This window comes from Vidua macroura, chromosome 12, assembly GCF_024509145.1.
Source record: "Vidua macroura isolate BioBank_ID:100142 chromosome 12, ASM2450914v1, whole genome shotgun sequence".
Taxonomy (NCBI): domain Eukaryota; kingdom Metazoa; phylum Chordata; class Aves; order Passeriformes; family Viduidae; genus Vidua; species Vidua macroura.
Window position 1 is genome coordinate 20,821,719 of NC_071582.1, and position 14,739 is coordinate 20,836,457.

Here is a 14,739-nt window from a genome sequence, read left to right on the forward strand (position 1 = left end):
CAGCCTCAGGAGGCTTTTGTGTCCCTGTGTGTCCCTTTCCTGTGCTCTGACAGCCATGCAGGAAAGATGCTGTAGTGTCCTCATCAAGATGTTTTATTTTCTCTCATGAAACTCCAAAAGCAAACAAAAAACTGTCCTCCAGACTATCACCTTCTGTCTCCCTTCACACACTGGGCACTTGTAAACTGTGCCAGGAGTTCCCATGTAAGGGCCTATTAAGATTTTAAAGCCAAGCCTCCAAAAAAAGGAGGGAAAAGGAGAGCTGGGATTCCCTCTGAAGGTGTTTGTGAGGAGGGCTGTGGGGTCCTGCCCAGCAGGATGTGCCATGCCAGTGAAGCAGAGCTGGGATTCTCTCTGTACCCTCTGGAGGTGTTTGTGAGGAGGGCTGAGCCCTGCCCTGCAGGATGTGCCATGCCAGTGAAGCAGAGCTGGGATTCTCTCTGTACCCTCTGGAGGTGTTTGTGAGGAGGGCTGAGCCCTGCCCTGCAGGATGTGCCATGCCAGTGAAGCAGAGCTGGGATTCTCTCTGTACCCTCTGGAGGTGTTAGTGAGGGGAGCTGAGACCCTGCCCAGCAGGATAAAGCAGAGCTGGGATTCCCTCTGAAGGTGTTTGTGAGGAAGGCTGAGGCCCTGCCCTGCAGGATAAAGCAGAGCTGGGATTCCCTCTGAAGGTGTTTGTGAGGAAGGCTGAGGCCCTGCCCTGCAGGATAAAGCAGAGCTGGGATTCTCTCTGTACCCTCTGGAGGTGTTTGTGGGGATGGCCGAGACCCTGCCCTACAGGACATGCCATGCCAGTGAAGCAGAGCTGGAATTCCCTCTGTAGCCTCTGGAGGTGTTTGTGAGGGCGGCTGAGGCCCTGCCCAGCAGGAATAAAGCAGAGCTGAGATTCCCTCTGCACCTTCTGAAGGTGTTTGTGAGGGGGGCTGAGCCCTGCCCTGCAGGATGTGCCATGCCAGTGAAGCAGAGCTGGAATTCCCTCTGTAGCCTCTGGAGGTGTTTGTGAGGGGGGCTGAGGCCCTGCAGGATGTTCCATAAGGTGTTTGTGAGGGCGGCTGAGGCCCTGCCCAGCAGGAATAAAGCAGAGCTGAGATTCCCTCTGCACCTTCTGAAGGTGTTTGTGAGGGGGGCTGAGCCCTGCCCTGCAGGATGTGCCATGCCAGTGAAGCAGAGCTGGGATTCTCTCTGTAGCCTCTGGAGGTGTTTGTGAGGGGGGCTGAGGCCCTGCAGGATGTCCCATAAGGTGTTTGTGAGGGGGTTGAGGCACTACCAAGCAGGATAAAGCAGAGCTGGGATTCCCTCTGCACCTTCTGAAGGTGTTTGTGAGGGGGGCTGAGACCCTGGCCAGCAGGATAAAGCAGAGGTGGGATTCTCTCTGTACCCTCTGGAGGTGTTTGTGAGGAGGGCTGAGCCCTGCCCTGCAGGACGTGCCATGCCAGTGAAGCAGAGCTGGGATTCTCTCTGTACCCTCTGGAGGTGTTTGTGAGGGGAGCTGAGGCCCTGCCCAGCAGGATAAAGCAGAGCTGAGATTCCCTCTGCACCTTCTGAAGGTGTTTGTGAGGAGGGCTGAGCCCTGCCCTGCAGGACGTGCCATGCCAGTGAAGCAGAGCTGGGATTCTCTCTGTACCCTCTGGAGGTGTTTGTGAGGAGGGCTGAGCCCTGCCCTGCAGGATGTGCCATGCCAGTGAAGCAGAGCTCGGCCGCTTCCCGTGCAGCTGCGAGTGCCCCGAGCAGCCCCGACCCCAGGGGAGCAGCCAGGGCCCCCCAGCTCCCTGCACACCACAAACACCCCCCGAGGCCCAGGCTGCCTCACATCTCACTGTGACACACAGGGGAAAACTCACATTTCCTGGGAGACCACTCACCTGCCCCAGCCTCAACACCGCCCTTTCTCTCTCTGCCAAGACCCGTACAGTTCATAAAGGAAATAACGAGGGAATCGTTATTTGCAGTGGATAATTTCAGTTCTTCTTCTTCGGAGTATCTCTGTCCTGTGCCCCAGATGGGCCATGGGGACCTGGGGAGGGCTACTCAGAGGTGTAAATCAGAAGCAGAGAGGTTTTGGAGTGCAGGAATGGCCTGTCCATGGCTCTCCAGGGAGGTCAGCTCCAGTTCAGGAGCGCCTACACAAATAACTGCCAGGAATTGGGAGAGTGTTTTAGAAGGATCACTCTGGACGTGCTGCTGCCTTGTATTTTTTCCTTAGGCAAGAGGTGCTGCCGTGGTAACAGAAAGGATTCTGGCTTAACTAGAAGTGGTTGTGTGATTTTTGCACCACTGAGCCTCTTGGAACAAGCAGGTGAATTGGCTTGTGTGTATGAAGCATCAGGAATTTCCAACAAAACAACTTTTTATTGTGCGTGCGTGTTTTCTCATCTGCAGAGAAGAATAGCTGTGGTACCCTGTAAGGATTTGACTGAGCTGTGTATTTCACAGAGCTGACATTACAGCTGAACACATTAACTTAGAAAGGCCTCACTTTTTTCATGACTCATGCCAGAAGTTATTTTTCTGTAGGTTTGTTCTGAGTGATTAAGATAGGTTTGCTTGCATATAAATGCTGTTCTACACATATAGATATATATATGTTACCTTCACCAGGGAAAGCTCCCACACTTTCCCTTGTTTATGCACATCATACATGACATAGGTTCCAAGTTAAATATCACAGCCCTTATTTACAAGGTAAATTTAAAACTCCCCATTTAAAACCCAATTTAAAACTCCTCATTTTCAGTGCTGCCCATCTCACCCTTCACGGAGAACACTGGACAAGAGGAGTCGAGGCCACCACCCTGTCTGCTCTGAGCTTCCCAGCTTGTCCACCTGGGAATTGTAAAATTCCACGTACAGGTAGGAAATGACATTTAATATTTCAGCCAGTGAGGTAGAAATGGGGGCAGCACCTCAGAAGCTGCTTCTCAACCACTCCCTGATTTTCAACCCAGCCACAGTGGCACGTTGGGAGCTGTTGGAGCAGGCACCAGGCTCCCTCAGAGCCCGAGCCCAGGCAGGGAACAGCGTGCTCTGGCCACGCTGCCTCCAACCTGCCTGTCCCAGCTCGCCCTGAACACCTTCCTGTCTGCCCCAAAAATCCCTTCTCGCTACTCAAAGGATATAAAGGGAACATGGAGCAAAGCACAGAACAATTCTTCAGTCTCTGAAGCTGTTAAAAATATTTTTGATAAAGGTACATATATGCACAGCTGAGCTCCAGTGAACACCTTCTTGTTTCTCATGCTAATTTTATATTGTTCCTAAAGCAGAGCCTGATTTTTCTCTTTGTGAAAGGAGAATTTTAATCCTGGCCCTATTCATTAATCATATCAAAACCCAAGGTATGCAGATATTATTTTTTAATAATTTTAAGGTGCTCGTGTATTAGTAAAAGGTTAAGAAATGCAAAATAGCTGTAAAGGGTTTGGGTTTTTTTCTTGAAGTGTTTGGTTTCCTCACATTATTGCAGACGACATATATCTTTATTTCTCAGTGAGAGCAAACTGTGGGCCTGAACCTCTACAATTCCAAACACAAGCAAAGATAATGACTTTTTAAAAGTAAAGAACAAATTGTTCCACAAAAAAAGAGCACAATCACAAAAAGAAGCATAAACTTCTCCTGCCTAGTGGTGGCTTCCAAGACGTCAGACATTTTGTAAACCAGCAATCGGATCCAGACCACGCAGAATTGGGACGGTCCTGCTTTTCCTGTTAATTTTTCCACTGTGAGAGTGTCCAAAACTCTCTGAAATAAAGGATTACTGTCTAGGGGTTCAGAAAGTCATATTTTCATAGAACAGTTCATTCTGACAGGTAACCCCAGCAAGCACACAAGCTGTTCCATTAAATGTCATGGCCTTAAGTTTAAAAATGTATCCCACATCCCAAGCCCAACTGTTTGTTTGTTCTCAGGAGTGTTTTCAGTGCTGCTGTGGCCCAGAGTTTAGATCAGTGGTTTAGCTGCCTACACCTCATTTAGAGGTTGTAAGCAAGGGAGACCCAGTTAGGTTTAGTGTTTAGCAAATTATCTTCACCCTTTTGCCACTAAATCACTGTACAAGCACGAGCAAACCACTCAGCTCTTCCTCTCCTTCCCCTTATTCAAATGTACCCAGACCATGACTTGTGATATGACTGTGAGGAGTGAAGATCAGCCCTTGAACGTGGACAGAAAATTCTAGAAGCTCTGCTGAACCAAGGTCACAGCATGAATTCTGAGTGTAGCGATGAGATTTGAGTATTATCAAATCTTTCTGGATGAAAAGAGCATGGAATGGTGCCTGTGGTTTTCTATCCAAAAGAGCCTGAAAGAAATGTTGGTCTTCAGAAGAGAAATCTGCTCTTAGATCACCCTGATGTAATATGGACTTACCAGGTCTGAGGCAGGTCCTTCAGCCTCTGGGCTTGCAAAATGTGCTGGGCCAAGAATTGAGAAAATAGAAAAAGATTATTTAACTTCACCCCATTTCAAAATGTAGTAAGAATGTATTTCTGCATTAAAAAAATGTATTTAACTTCCCCATCTGTGTTTCACTTGGTTCACATATTCAAGCCATTTTCTAAAGTTGTGAACAACTTTTAAATAAGATTTCAGACCTTTAAATAATCACAAACTATCAGAAACTTGGCCTTTTCAGAAAAACACAAACATACAGCAAGTCAGTAATTGAGGCATCCTGCTTTTAGTGTAAATAGTATCCATAATTTTTTTTTCAGTGCTTTAGAGGTATTGAGGAGATATTTCCTCAAATGATGTTGGGATCATCTACATCACATCTGGGGTTCCACATCTTTGTACTTCAGGCATCTCAACCAAAGCAGCCAAAAACTGGGCCTGGGCAACAGTCCAAAATTTTAGTGGTGAGCCTCCAAAATTCAAGACACTCAGGGAATGCATGTTGGGAATAATATGAGAATGCTGAAGGAAAAAAAAGAGAGAGAAGGGCATATTTAATTTGTATCCAGTATTAATATTGTAGAAACTGGTACTGTCAATTTGGAATAAAAGCCTGTGTTTGAAGTGCCTGTGAAAGCCAAGGCAGTTGCCTCAGACGCTGCGTGATGCCATCGGTTCCTGAGTTGCCACGAGGCAATCTGGATGGCTGGCTGCTCCAAATCCACAGGCACGGGGAGGTTTGGGATGCCGGCTTTCGAGGAGTCTCCCCACTGGGTTACTCTGGATCCTGGAATATGAGAATGTGGGTTGGCAAGAGCCCGCGTGTCTGGGAGCTGCCGAGCAGCCCCGCAGGCTTCCCAAATTCGGGCTCACCGCCGTCCGTTCCGATAGGATGGAGAAAACTGGGAAGCGTATCTCAGCTTGAAAACTCAGAATTCGGGAGCCAAGTCCCACAAAACTTTCACCTTGTTGCTCCTGGGCAGCTGCCGTAGGGAGATGAGATGCAGCTGGAGTTGAGAAAAGGAACCAGCCTGGTTGGAGGCACCTGGTGACTCTGCAGGTCCTTGCTCAGCACCATTTTGGGGTAGTTTAAGAGAGAACTGCTGCTTTGAGGAGCTAAAGTTTATAATTATATGGTTTTTTAGGACCTGGGCTGCCTTTCAGCGTGCTTGAGACCGGGGAGTGCGACAACCCAGTCTGCCCAGTGATGGAAAGTTCAAAACGGGAAATGTACCTGGATGCCACCCTGAGTCAGCCCAAACCGAAGCATCTCTACAAAACACCTAGATGTGAACAAACTGCCGTCCTCTGACAAAAATATTCCGTCTGAGAATTTCTGACCAGCTCCGGCGGTAAACACCTCCAGGGTGTCCTTTTTGTCTGATACAGGGCAAAAATTATTCGGGTACCTGTTGCTCGGGGTGGAAAGATGAGGGAATGGAATAGTAAATTAAAGGAGTTGGAACAAAAAGCAGCTGATTGTCTGAGCACGGCTGGCCGAGCTGTGTTCAGGTATCTGTGTGGGAACGCACCTTTCCATGGACGAAATGCCTGTGGCAGGGGCCGCAGCCACGCTGCGGACCCTCTTGTCCCCTTCCCCTCACTGAGCGGGCTTTACACTTGTGGGGCTTTACACTTGTGTTTATTTTCCTGCCTGCCCTCGGTGGGGTTTGTCCGGGCACCTCTCCTTGTCCTGCTCCTGGGCTTTTCTGCCCTCCCCGTGGGCCCCGCGGAGCGCGATCCCCCTCAGGGAAGCCGGGGCCTCCGCGGGCGGCGATGGAGGCGCGGAGTTCCCGGCGGGCCGGCCGCCTCCCCGCCCTCCTTCCATCCTCCCTCCCTCCCTCCCTCGGCGGCGTGTTTGGGAGGGAAGGAGGGGGTGGAAGCCGGGCCGGGGCGGCCAGCAGGCAATTTGCATGAGAGACAGACTGGGAATGAGCTGGAGTGGGCGCCTCTCCGCGCACACAGAGCGGGGCAGGAGGGGGAGGAGGAGGGAGCTGCCGCCGCCGCCGCCGCCGGGGAGAGGCGGCGAACTCCGGGCAAAGTTTGGAGCCGCGGGCCCGCGGCGCTGAGGGAGCGGCGGGCGGGGAGCGGCCGGGCCGGGCAGGGCCGCCCGGTGTGAGGCGGCGGGGCGAGCGCGGGGGGCGGCGGGCAGAGCGCGGAGCCGGCGGCGGGCGCTGCCGGCACAGCCAGCATGTCCTCCATCCTGCCCTTCACTCCTCCCATCGTCAAGCGGCTCCTGGGCTGGAAGAAAGGCGAGCAGAACGGGCAGGAGGAGAAATGGTGCGAGAAGGCGGTGAAGAGCCTGGTGAAGAAGCTGAAGAAGACGGGGCAGCTGGACGAGCTGGAGAAGGCGATCACCACGCAGAACATCAACACCAAGTGCATCACCATCCCCAGGTACCGGGGTGAGGAGGGCGCGGCTCCCGGGGCCCTGCGGGGTGCGGGGGAGCAGCGGGACCCCGAGGGACCCGCAGGGACCCCCGAGCTCCGGCACGGCCGGGACAGGGCTTGGTTTGCGTACCGGCCCTGCCGCGCTCGGTGCGGTGCTGGTCCTCTCTGCCTGCTCCTTATCTAGTTAAGAAAAACCCCCGTAAGTGGCTACAGAATTGAATTACTCTGTAGTAACGAGAGAGAGAGAACGTAGTGGAGAAAATATGCCTCGAACCGAGATCATAAAAAAACAAACAAACAAAAAGTTGGAAGCGCTGCGGATCAGTTCCACTCACTGAGGGTGCTCTCATTGTCAGAAGTTTCAGCGTGTTCTCAAGTGCTGTTGCATTAAGATTTTCTTGTGATTAGTGCGTCAGGAAAACGGTTTTGTTTGGGTTGTTTGGCCTCTTATTACTCCTCTGAAGGGGTGATTTACAGCCCTGCTCTGCTGATGTTTTCGAGTTACTTTTTAAATCGGGAATGCAAATGGCAGAGCTGAAGGAGGTCGTTTGAAGTGCAAAAAAAAAAAAAACCCACACATGTGAGGGTGAATATAACTGATTATTTTTCTTCCATTTTTTGAATGAACACAGAATTTCTATTTAGTCTCAATTCCGAACTCGATCCATAGGGCCATCATAAATCATAAAAGACGTGTATTAAACTATCCCATCTAAGAATAATTTTCCAAGTAAGTTTCAAATGGCTGCCCACAAGTGGTGTTTTATTGCTGCAGATTGTTGATTATTTCTGTGAGCTCAGCCAGATGACTGCTGGGTCTGTTCCTGATTGTTGTTTGAGAGTACACTTTTTTTTTTTTTTTTTTTTTTTAAGCAAAGGCCAAAGTTCATCCCAAATATTTGAATGCTGCATAATTGTGTGCTTCTGCGTGAGAAGATATCTGTGTGTGTGTGTGTATTCATGCTTCTCTCTGGCACAAACAAATGTATGCTTTCTTGCTTGTCAGAATGATTTAATATGCAGGAGCTGATACAAAGCAGCATCTGTTGCATGAAAAAGTGAAGCAAGTAGCTTAGAAATGTGGATGTTTGGAGCTCCTAAAATTTTCTTCCAACAACTGCAGTGGTTTTTTTTAAAGGAAAAATAAAGCCTCCTTATCTTTTTTTGGGGCTGAATGACTGTGGCTAAGATTTTGGCCAGTAATGCAAATGAGAGCTCTCAGCCTTTGTTAGAGTTGCTCCGGCTTCTACTTGAAGCAGAAATCAAAACCTGTAGAGCCACCACGCAGTACAAATGCCTTAAAACCTGTATTTTTCAAGTTCTTGGTAAGCAGCGTGCTTTCCACGTAGATAATTCCCTGAAATATTTACCATTTAAAGCACTTCCCTGAAATATTTCCCATTTCAAAAGAAGAAAATTGCTGGAGCAGCCCTGCTGCTCTGACCTGGGTATTGTCCCTGGCTGATGCTGACCCGTTAGGGAGCAGAGCATGAAGGCCCGTGGAACTTCTGTGACTCCTAACAAGGTGGTTTAGATAAGGAAGGATTTGATAATTTATGATTTAAAGGAAGAAAAGTGTTGGGCCAAACACAGTGCTTTATTAGAGGAAAAAAAGGTAACGTTTGAAAATAAAAACACAAACATATATCACAAGTCATGCATACACACCTTCAAAGATTGTCCTGACTGTCCCTCCTCTGTTAAAGAAAATCTGTGCAGAAATTAAAACATTTCATGTTAATTTATGACACCGAGCCTGGATCCTACAGATCTTAAACCTTGGTATGGGGGAGGCATCAGCCTGTCTTGGTGGGAGCCCCTTATACCTTGGCATTAGTTTTTAAACACAACTTAATATCTGCTTTTTTTATTGTTTAGAAATGACCGTGGTTAGGTTTTCTGTGCTGAGATGTTAACATCTGTGTGTCAGAGGTTGGGGAATGGTGTGGGAACATGGAACAGTCTCCCTGAAATCAGTGCAGAGCTGCAGCTCTGACCAGGCCTTGTGACTTTAAGAGCTGTGCCTTTTCCTCTGGGCTGCACTGCTTGTCCTAATGTGTCTGTGAATCTGATTACAGTGTCATGTGAAATTAGTGTTTGCAAGACGATTTTAGCGTGGTTTTCGTTTGCTGTTTGTTTTTTTTCATTTAATAATTTTTACGTATGTCATTTTACTATTTACTCAAATAATATGTTGGGGAGGGGGGAAAGGGGGGAAAAGCATCATTAAGGATTAGCTCATGTTGTGCATTGTCTGTAATGCATCAGTAGACTGAATTACAGTGGAGCCATGCCAGTGATGACTCTGGCCCAGCAGGAGCAGGGTAAGTCCAAAATTAGCTATTGTATCCATGAGACAGAGCAAGTTTCACATGGAAAAGGGCTCGAGCTTTGCAGAAACATTGCTTGTGGGAATGAGGGCTACACAGCAAATTCCTGGACTGATCAGGTGGGGTTGTTTGGAGAAAGGACAAGGAAAAAATATTTGTTTTGTTGTAGGGCTAAGGAATTAGAATAACAAATGTATTCCTGCTGTCATGTTTATCTGCTGGGATCTGGAAACACGTACTATCTCCTGACAGATTAGTAAACAGGGATTAGTTTATTTGCTTGTGTATTTGCTCAGCATGTATTACTTCTCCAAATGCTCCATTTCTGAGGTGGTGTGACAGACACCCCAGGTTTTCTGTTGGGAGAACTTGTGCAGGCAGCAAAAGGCCTGGAGAGGCCTTCAAGGATTTCAGTAACTCTCCTGGCAAGAAGGATTTTTCCTTCCATGCTTTTACTGCTGGAGGAGGAAGTCATTTCCACCTGAAAAACTCTGGTCTCAGACCATCTGATGGTTTCTGGTGGTGCTGCTGCACAGGACGGCTCCTTTAGAGGATCTCCCTTCCCTCCTCTGGGCACAGCTGCCAAAGCCCATCCTGCCCCAGCAGGACCTTTCTTTAAACCTCTGTGCCCCGGGCTGGTGGCCCTTGGTGTCAGAGCTGACCTAGTGAGTCCGGTCTCCCTGGCAGAAAGCTTTTTCCATCCTGTATTGGGTGATAAAAGTTGAGAACGCACATTCTTCTGCCCATTAAAATGCACCCTTTGTCACAGTTGCGTTATCTTGAAAGCCCAGCTTTCAGGATGAGCATTTTTATCACTTTTCAGACCAACCTGGGCACAAGTGTGCCATTAACACCTACCCAGCACAGGCAGCTGGGTGTTTGTGGCCTCTCAGCTTTGCTCTGTGAGCAGGCAGTGATCTGCTCCAGCTGCTCGCAGGATTTTTGGTGGCTCTGTTCTCTTCGGAGACCCAAAAATGTGGTCAGAATGGCATCTACATCTGACATTCATACAAACCTGCAAAAACCTGAGTTTCTGACAGTGTTCTGAGCAGAAGAGAGGCCGTTTTGTGCACCTGAGAAACCAGCAGCATTTGCCCTGCAAATGAAGTGTGATGAGTGTTGAACTCAACATTTTTAGAGTCTGATCTGCCGAAAACAGACCGTGTGATGGGCACTCAGTAATTTCTACAGGCTGTGCAGTATCTACAGTCTTGTTTTATGATAGTAAATGCTTTGTTTCATGAGCTTTAATGGTGCTACACACACAAAGACATAAATCTCCTGACATTTTGCAGTATATTTTCATATGCACATTTTTCTTTTGAACTCATTACTGTATTTATTTGTTTTGGTATCACCAGTGGTTTTAGGGGAGCCAGGATTCCTGTATGTAAGGAACACCTTCTTTTAAGTGGTGGGTTTTTTTTTTAATTTAGAAAACAGTTTTGAAGAGAGGTGGGTGTTATTTCTTGTGGAACTCATCTGATAAGGGTAGAATGTACCAATTAAAATTGAAACATGGCACATTTGCTTCTTAAATGCCACTGAACAAGGTGTTCCTTAAATGATTTACATTTTGGTGGGGAAAACCATGGATAATACACAAGGAACTTAATGCATAATGATAATAAAGAAGGAACATAAGTATTTCAGGAACATCTTGGGTGTGAGCACGGCTTCTCTTGTATTGGGAGTTGACCACACAATATTTACAGGCCTTGATCGTGTTCTTAGGTTTGAGGTGATACCAGGAAAACTCTGAGGATGTTAAGTGGCAGAGGCTGTCTGCAAGACCCTGAAGGATGTTGTGGTTTCACACTACAGTGTGATTTTGGGGTCACTGGACTTGCTCCCTGTGGGTCCCTTCGAGCTTGGGATATTCTGATTCCACACTCTTCTTTGGGGACTGCTGCCCTTCTGACTGCAGTAAGCAGCAAAGGATCAGTCACAGCTTTGTGTGTCCATGTGCAAATTTATATGTTTTTCAATGCCAATTTCAAGCTACTTCGTTTTCAGTTTTCTGTCCCTGAGTGTGAGGAGCTTTGATATTCCATGGCCTTGTCTGGGAGTGCCTGCAGGGGCTTAGCCCTGGTGTGCAGGGGTGGTTACAGCCCAGTCCCTGTGTGCAAACACCTCGGGCTGCCATCACCCTGCTCAGCTCCATCCTGCTGGGGATATTCCTGCTGCAAAGCCGTGTCAGTGACCTCTGTCCTGCCCGAGCTTTATGGGCAGGTCTTACAGCCCTGCCCAACCTTTGTGCTGCTGCAGTGCCCTCATCGGCTGTGGCACCGAGGGCTGCCCCACGGCCCAGCTGTGGTGGCCTCAGGGACTCTGCAGGTGAAGGTACCGTGAGTGCACATGAGCCTGACAGAGCTCCAGGAGCGTTTGGGCAGTGCTCTTGGGCACAGGGTGTGACTCTTGGCACGGTCCTGTGCAGGGCCAGGAGTTGGACTCGGTGACACTTGGGGGTCCCTTCCAATTCTGCTTTTTCTGTGTGCTTCCATGACTTTCTGCCTGCAGTCCTGCTTGTCCATCAGTGCCTTTCTCATCTCCCCACAGATCAATCCCCTTTTTCTGGGCACAGGTTTCTGCTCCCTGCAGCCCCTCCAACTTTTTCTCCCTGCCTTGTACTTATTCCTGCCTCTTACATCAGCCTGGGTGATGTGTGTGGAGTTGTTGTATTTCCAAAAACAAAGCTCTGCTGTCAGGCTGGGGCAATAATGTTGGTACAACCAGTTAGGGAGCAGCTACACACTCAGTTATTGTGGCAGAGACAAGGGGCTGGGAGAGGAGGGAGGCTGGGGAGGAGTTATGTTCCCTCCCCTCAAAAGAGTTGCTGCTGGAATAGCACAGCAGCCCTCTATTAAGGTGTCTCCTCAGATTTGTAATTTCTCATGCAGTCATTACAATTCAAACCCTTTTGCCAATATATATATATATATTTTTTTTTTACCTGAGTTGTGCAGGGCAGCTCACACTTTGCGTTAAAACTAGTGATAAATCTCCTTCTGTCTTGGAAAACAACTGGAATGTTTATCCAGGACAGTGAGCGGCTAAAATGGATTTTACCATGTGTTAAGATGCTTTCAGATATTCCTATCTCTGTCTTTCATTCTTCTGCCCTTTCTCAAGAGACTAGAAGAGTTAAAATAGCTTCTGAAGGGACTCATGATGTTCTCATTATATTGTGTAGTAAGTGTTGGATCTGTGTGAAATAAAATGTTTAAAATGGTTGCTTAACTTTCATGGTATTAGGAAAAGACCCTGAATATCGCAGTCATTTAAATATAATGAGAAATAAATGCAAAAAATTGATGAAATAAAGAAATACACACTGTACAGGATTATCACATCAGGGATCCAATTAAAACGAGTTCTTCTAATAAATATTGGTTTAATAATGTAAATTTGTGATTGCTATATTATTAAAACAAAAATAAAATTAACGAGATTTAATGGACTGAGCAGCCATTAATTTTCACTTGTTAATTTATTAGGAACTTCTAATGCTGCTAGATGCACAGTAAAGCCATTATCCTGCATGAACTACTTGATGAAATAAATAGGGCCAACAAGTGCTCGAATTAAATTGAAATCAGTTTTTATTCCCAAATTATCTCTTTCTGTTGTTGGGGTTTTTTTATGATTACTATGTTTTAGCTTTCCTCTACTGAGTGCAATTAAATTTTCAGGGATGGGATGCAGCACTCCTCCAGCCAGGCTTATGAATAGTCCTAATTAACTTTTGTCCTTGTCTGCCGTGATGTGTTTGTAAAAAAACCCTTTTCCAGTCCCGAGCTGCCTGTGCTGATGGGCAGGGAAGGGAGGGACAGGAGCGAGGGGAGTGAAGCCAGGACAGAGGTTCTTGTCCAGACCCTGCAGTTCAGGGGGTGACTCCATCAGGTCCAGCAGGCGTTTGTTGATTCCTTTTGGAATTGGTGATAATTGCACAGCTTTGTGTAGCTGAGGAGCCGGTAATGTGTGGATTGTTGCAGTAATGCTGCTTTTGAAGCCTTTCAGACCTGATCCTCATTTGCTGGCATCTCTTTGCCCCCAGAGTGGTGGGACTTGCCCTTGGGGAAGTTTGACTGCTCCAGGTACCGTGCCTCTGTACAAACAATACAAAGCCAGAGCTCTTTTTTTCTGTCTTAAAGACTCAGCTCCTCAGAGGACACAAATGTGAGTTGGAATAAACTATTCCTGCATAGTAATAGCAGCCCTATTAAAAACCCAACCAAATAAAGCCAAGGGTAACCCTTAACTTCACAAGAGCCCAGCCAGGTAAGAAATAACACCCTGCTTTTTAAAGTGTCACCCAGGGATCATCTGAGCTCCAGTAGGAAATCTTGGTTAGCTAAAACCTAACATATTGTAGCCACACAGTTCCAGATACCCAGATTTGTTCTTTCAGCAGCAAGGGAGGTTTCTGTGTGTGCTGCTTGGAAGACATGGATCATACCTCTGACTGGTGAGCCTCATGAAAAAATGTGCTTAAAACTCCAGGGAAACCTGCCCGTGAGAAGTGGAGCCTGTGTGAGTCTAGGAAAGGTGAAGAGGTGATCCTGATAAATTTTGTATGTCACAAAAAAAGCCCCCACAGCTCACTTGCTGTTCAGCACTGGGTGATGAGGGCAAGGAGGGGACACGTTCCAGGTGGTGCAGCTGTGCTCTGTGTGTGCCCAAATTGTCCTGGAGCACCTGCACAGGTGGGCTGGGTGCCTGACCCCGTGATGGGACCACGGATCAGCTTACGGAAAACGAGGGGTGTCAATCCTGGAGAGAGGGAGGGCAGTGGGTGACGTGGCAGGATCCTCTCCCTGGGGTTCTTGCTTTCTCCAGGGTTCTCAGGGTGACAGTAGTGGGTGGAACCCTCCTTAGCTCACTTAATTTGCAGTTGAGAATTGCAGTAAATTTCCCTCACAGATTGCGTCATAGGAAAGGTCGGAGTTTCTCTCTGCCGTGATGACGTTCATTAACCATAACTCAGTCTTTTTTTAAAAAGGAAGTCAAAACAGAAATTTCCTCCTTTGTGGTGAAGCTGCAGGCAGCAGTGGCTGAATGATGGATGCTGACACTGACTCTCCTTTTTCACAACAAAAGAGGAGAAACTTTGTCCTTCCTGTTTTAGTTGCTTGAACATGAAAAGAGAAATTCACTTAATCTTCACACATGGAGAACAGTTAAGGTTCACAAAAATGTTGGGCTGAGAGGACATCTGTGGCACGTGAGAGTGCCTCTCTTTCTGTGTTGAATGTGTGACTGTTGTTACTTTATCTACTTAACAGCTGGAGAATTCTTTTTTATCCAAATTTCCTTTCCCTCCATTAAGTGGAATTTTAGTGTTGCTGTGTGGGAAGACAAGACCCAACTGCAAGAACCTTTAATTCTGTTATTCTGAGCAAGACCAGATGTGAGTTTTTTTTCATAGGGACACAAAGTCTGTGGTTTCCATACATGTGGAACTGTACAGAAAGGTCCTTATTATTTGTTGAACAAATTGTTGTTCCCCTGGACTCAAGAGGCAGAGCCAGTTTGCAGAACATGTGTGACAGACAGTATCTGAAAAATCCTATCAGTGTTTAAAAAGCACTCAGTCTAAATGAAAGGCTAATAAGCAGCTGGAAGC

At 47.4% G+C, this 14,739-nt stretch overlaps 1 protein-coding gene across 2 annotated transcripts in view; it reads left to right on the forward strand.

The window, feature by feature from the left end:
* Positions 1-6,518: 6,518 nt before the first annotated feature.
* SMAD3 (SMAD family member 3) overlaps positions 6,519-14,739 on the forward strand; it is a 72,942-nt gene continuing 64,721 nt past the window's right edge. For both annotated transcript variants that reach the window (XM_053988110.1, XM_053988111.1), the window contains exon 1: positions 6,519-6,789. In XM_053988110.1, coding sequence (XP_053844085.1) covers positions 6,584-6,789 — 206 coding nt within the window. In that variant the 5' untranslated portion in view covers positions 6,519-6,583. The remainder of the gene's footprint in view (positions 6,790-14,739) is intronic.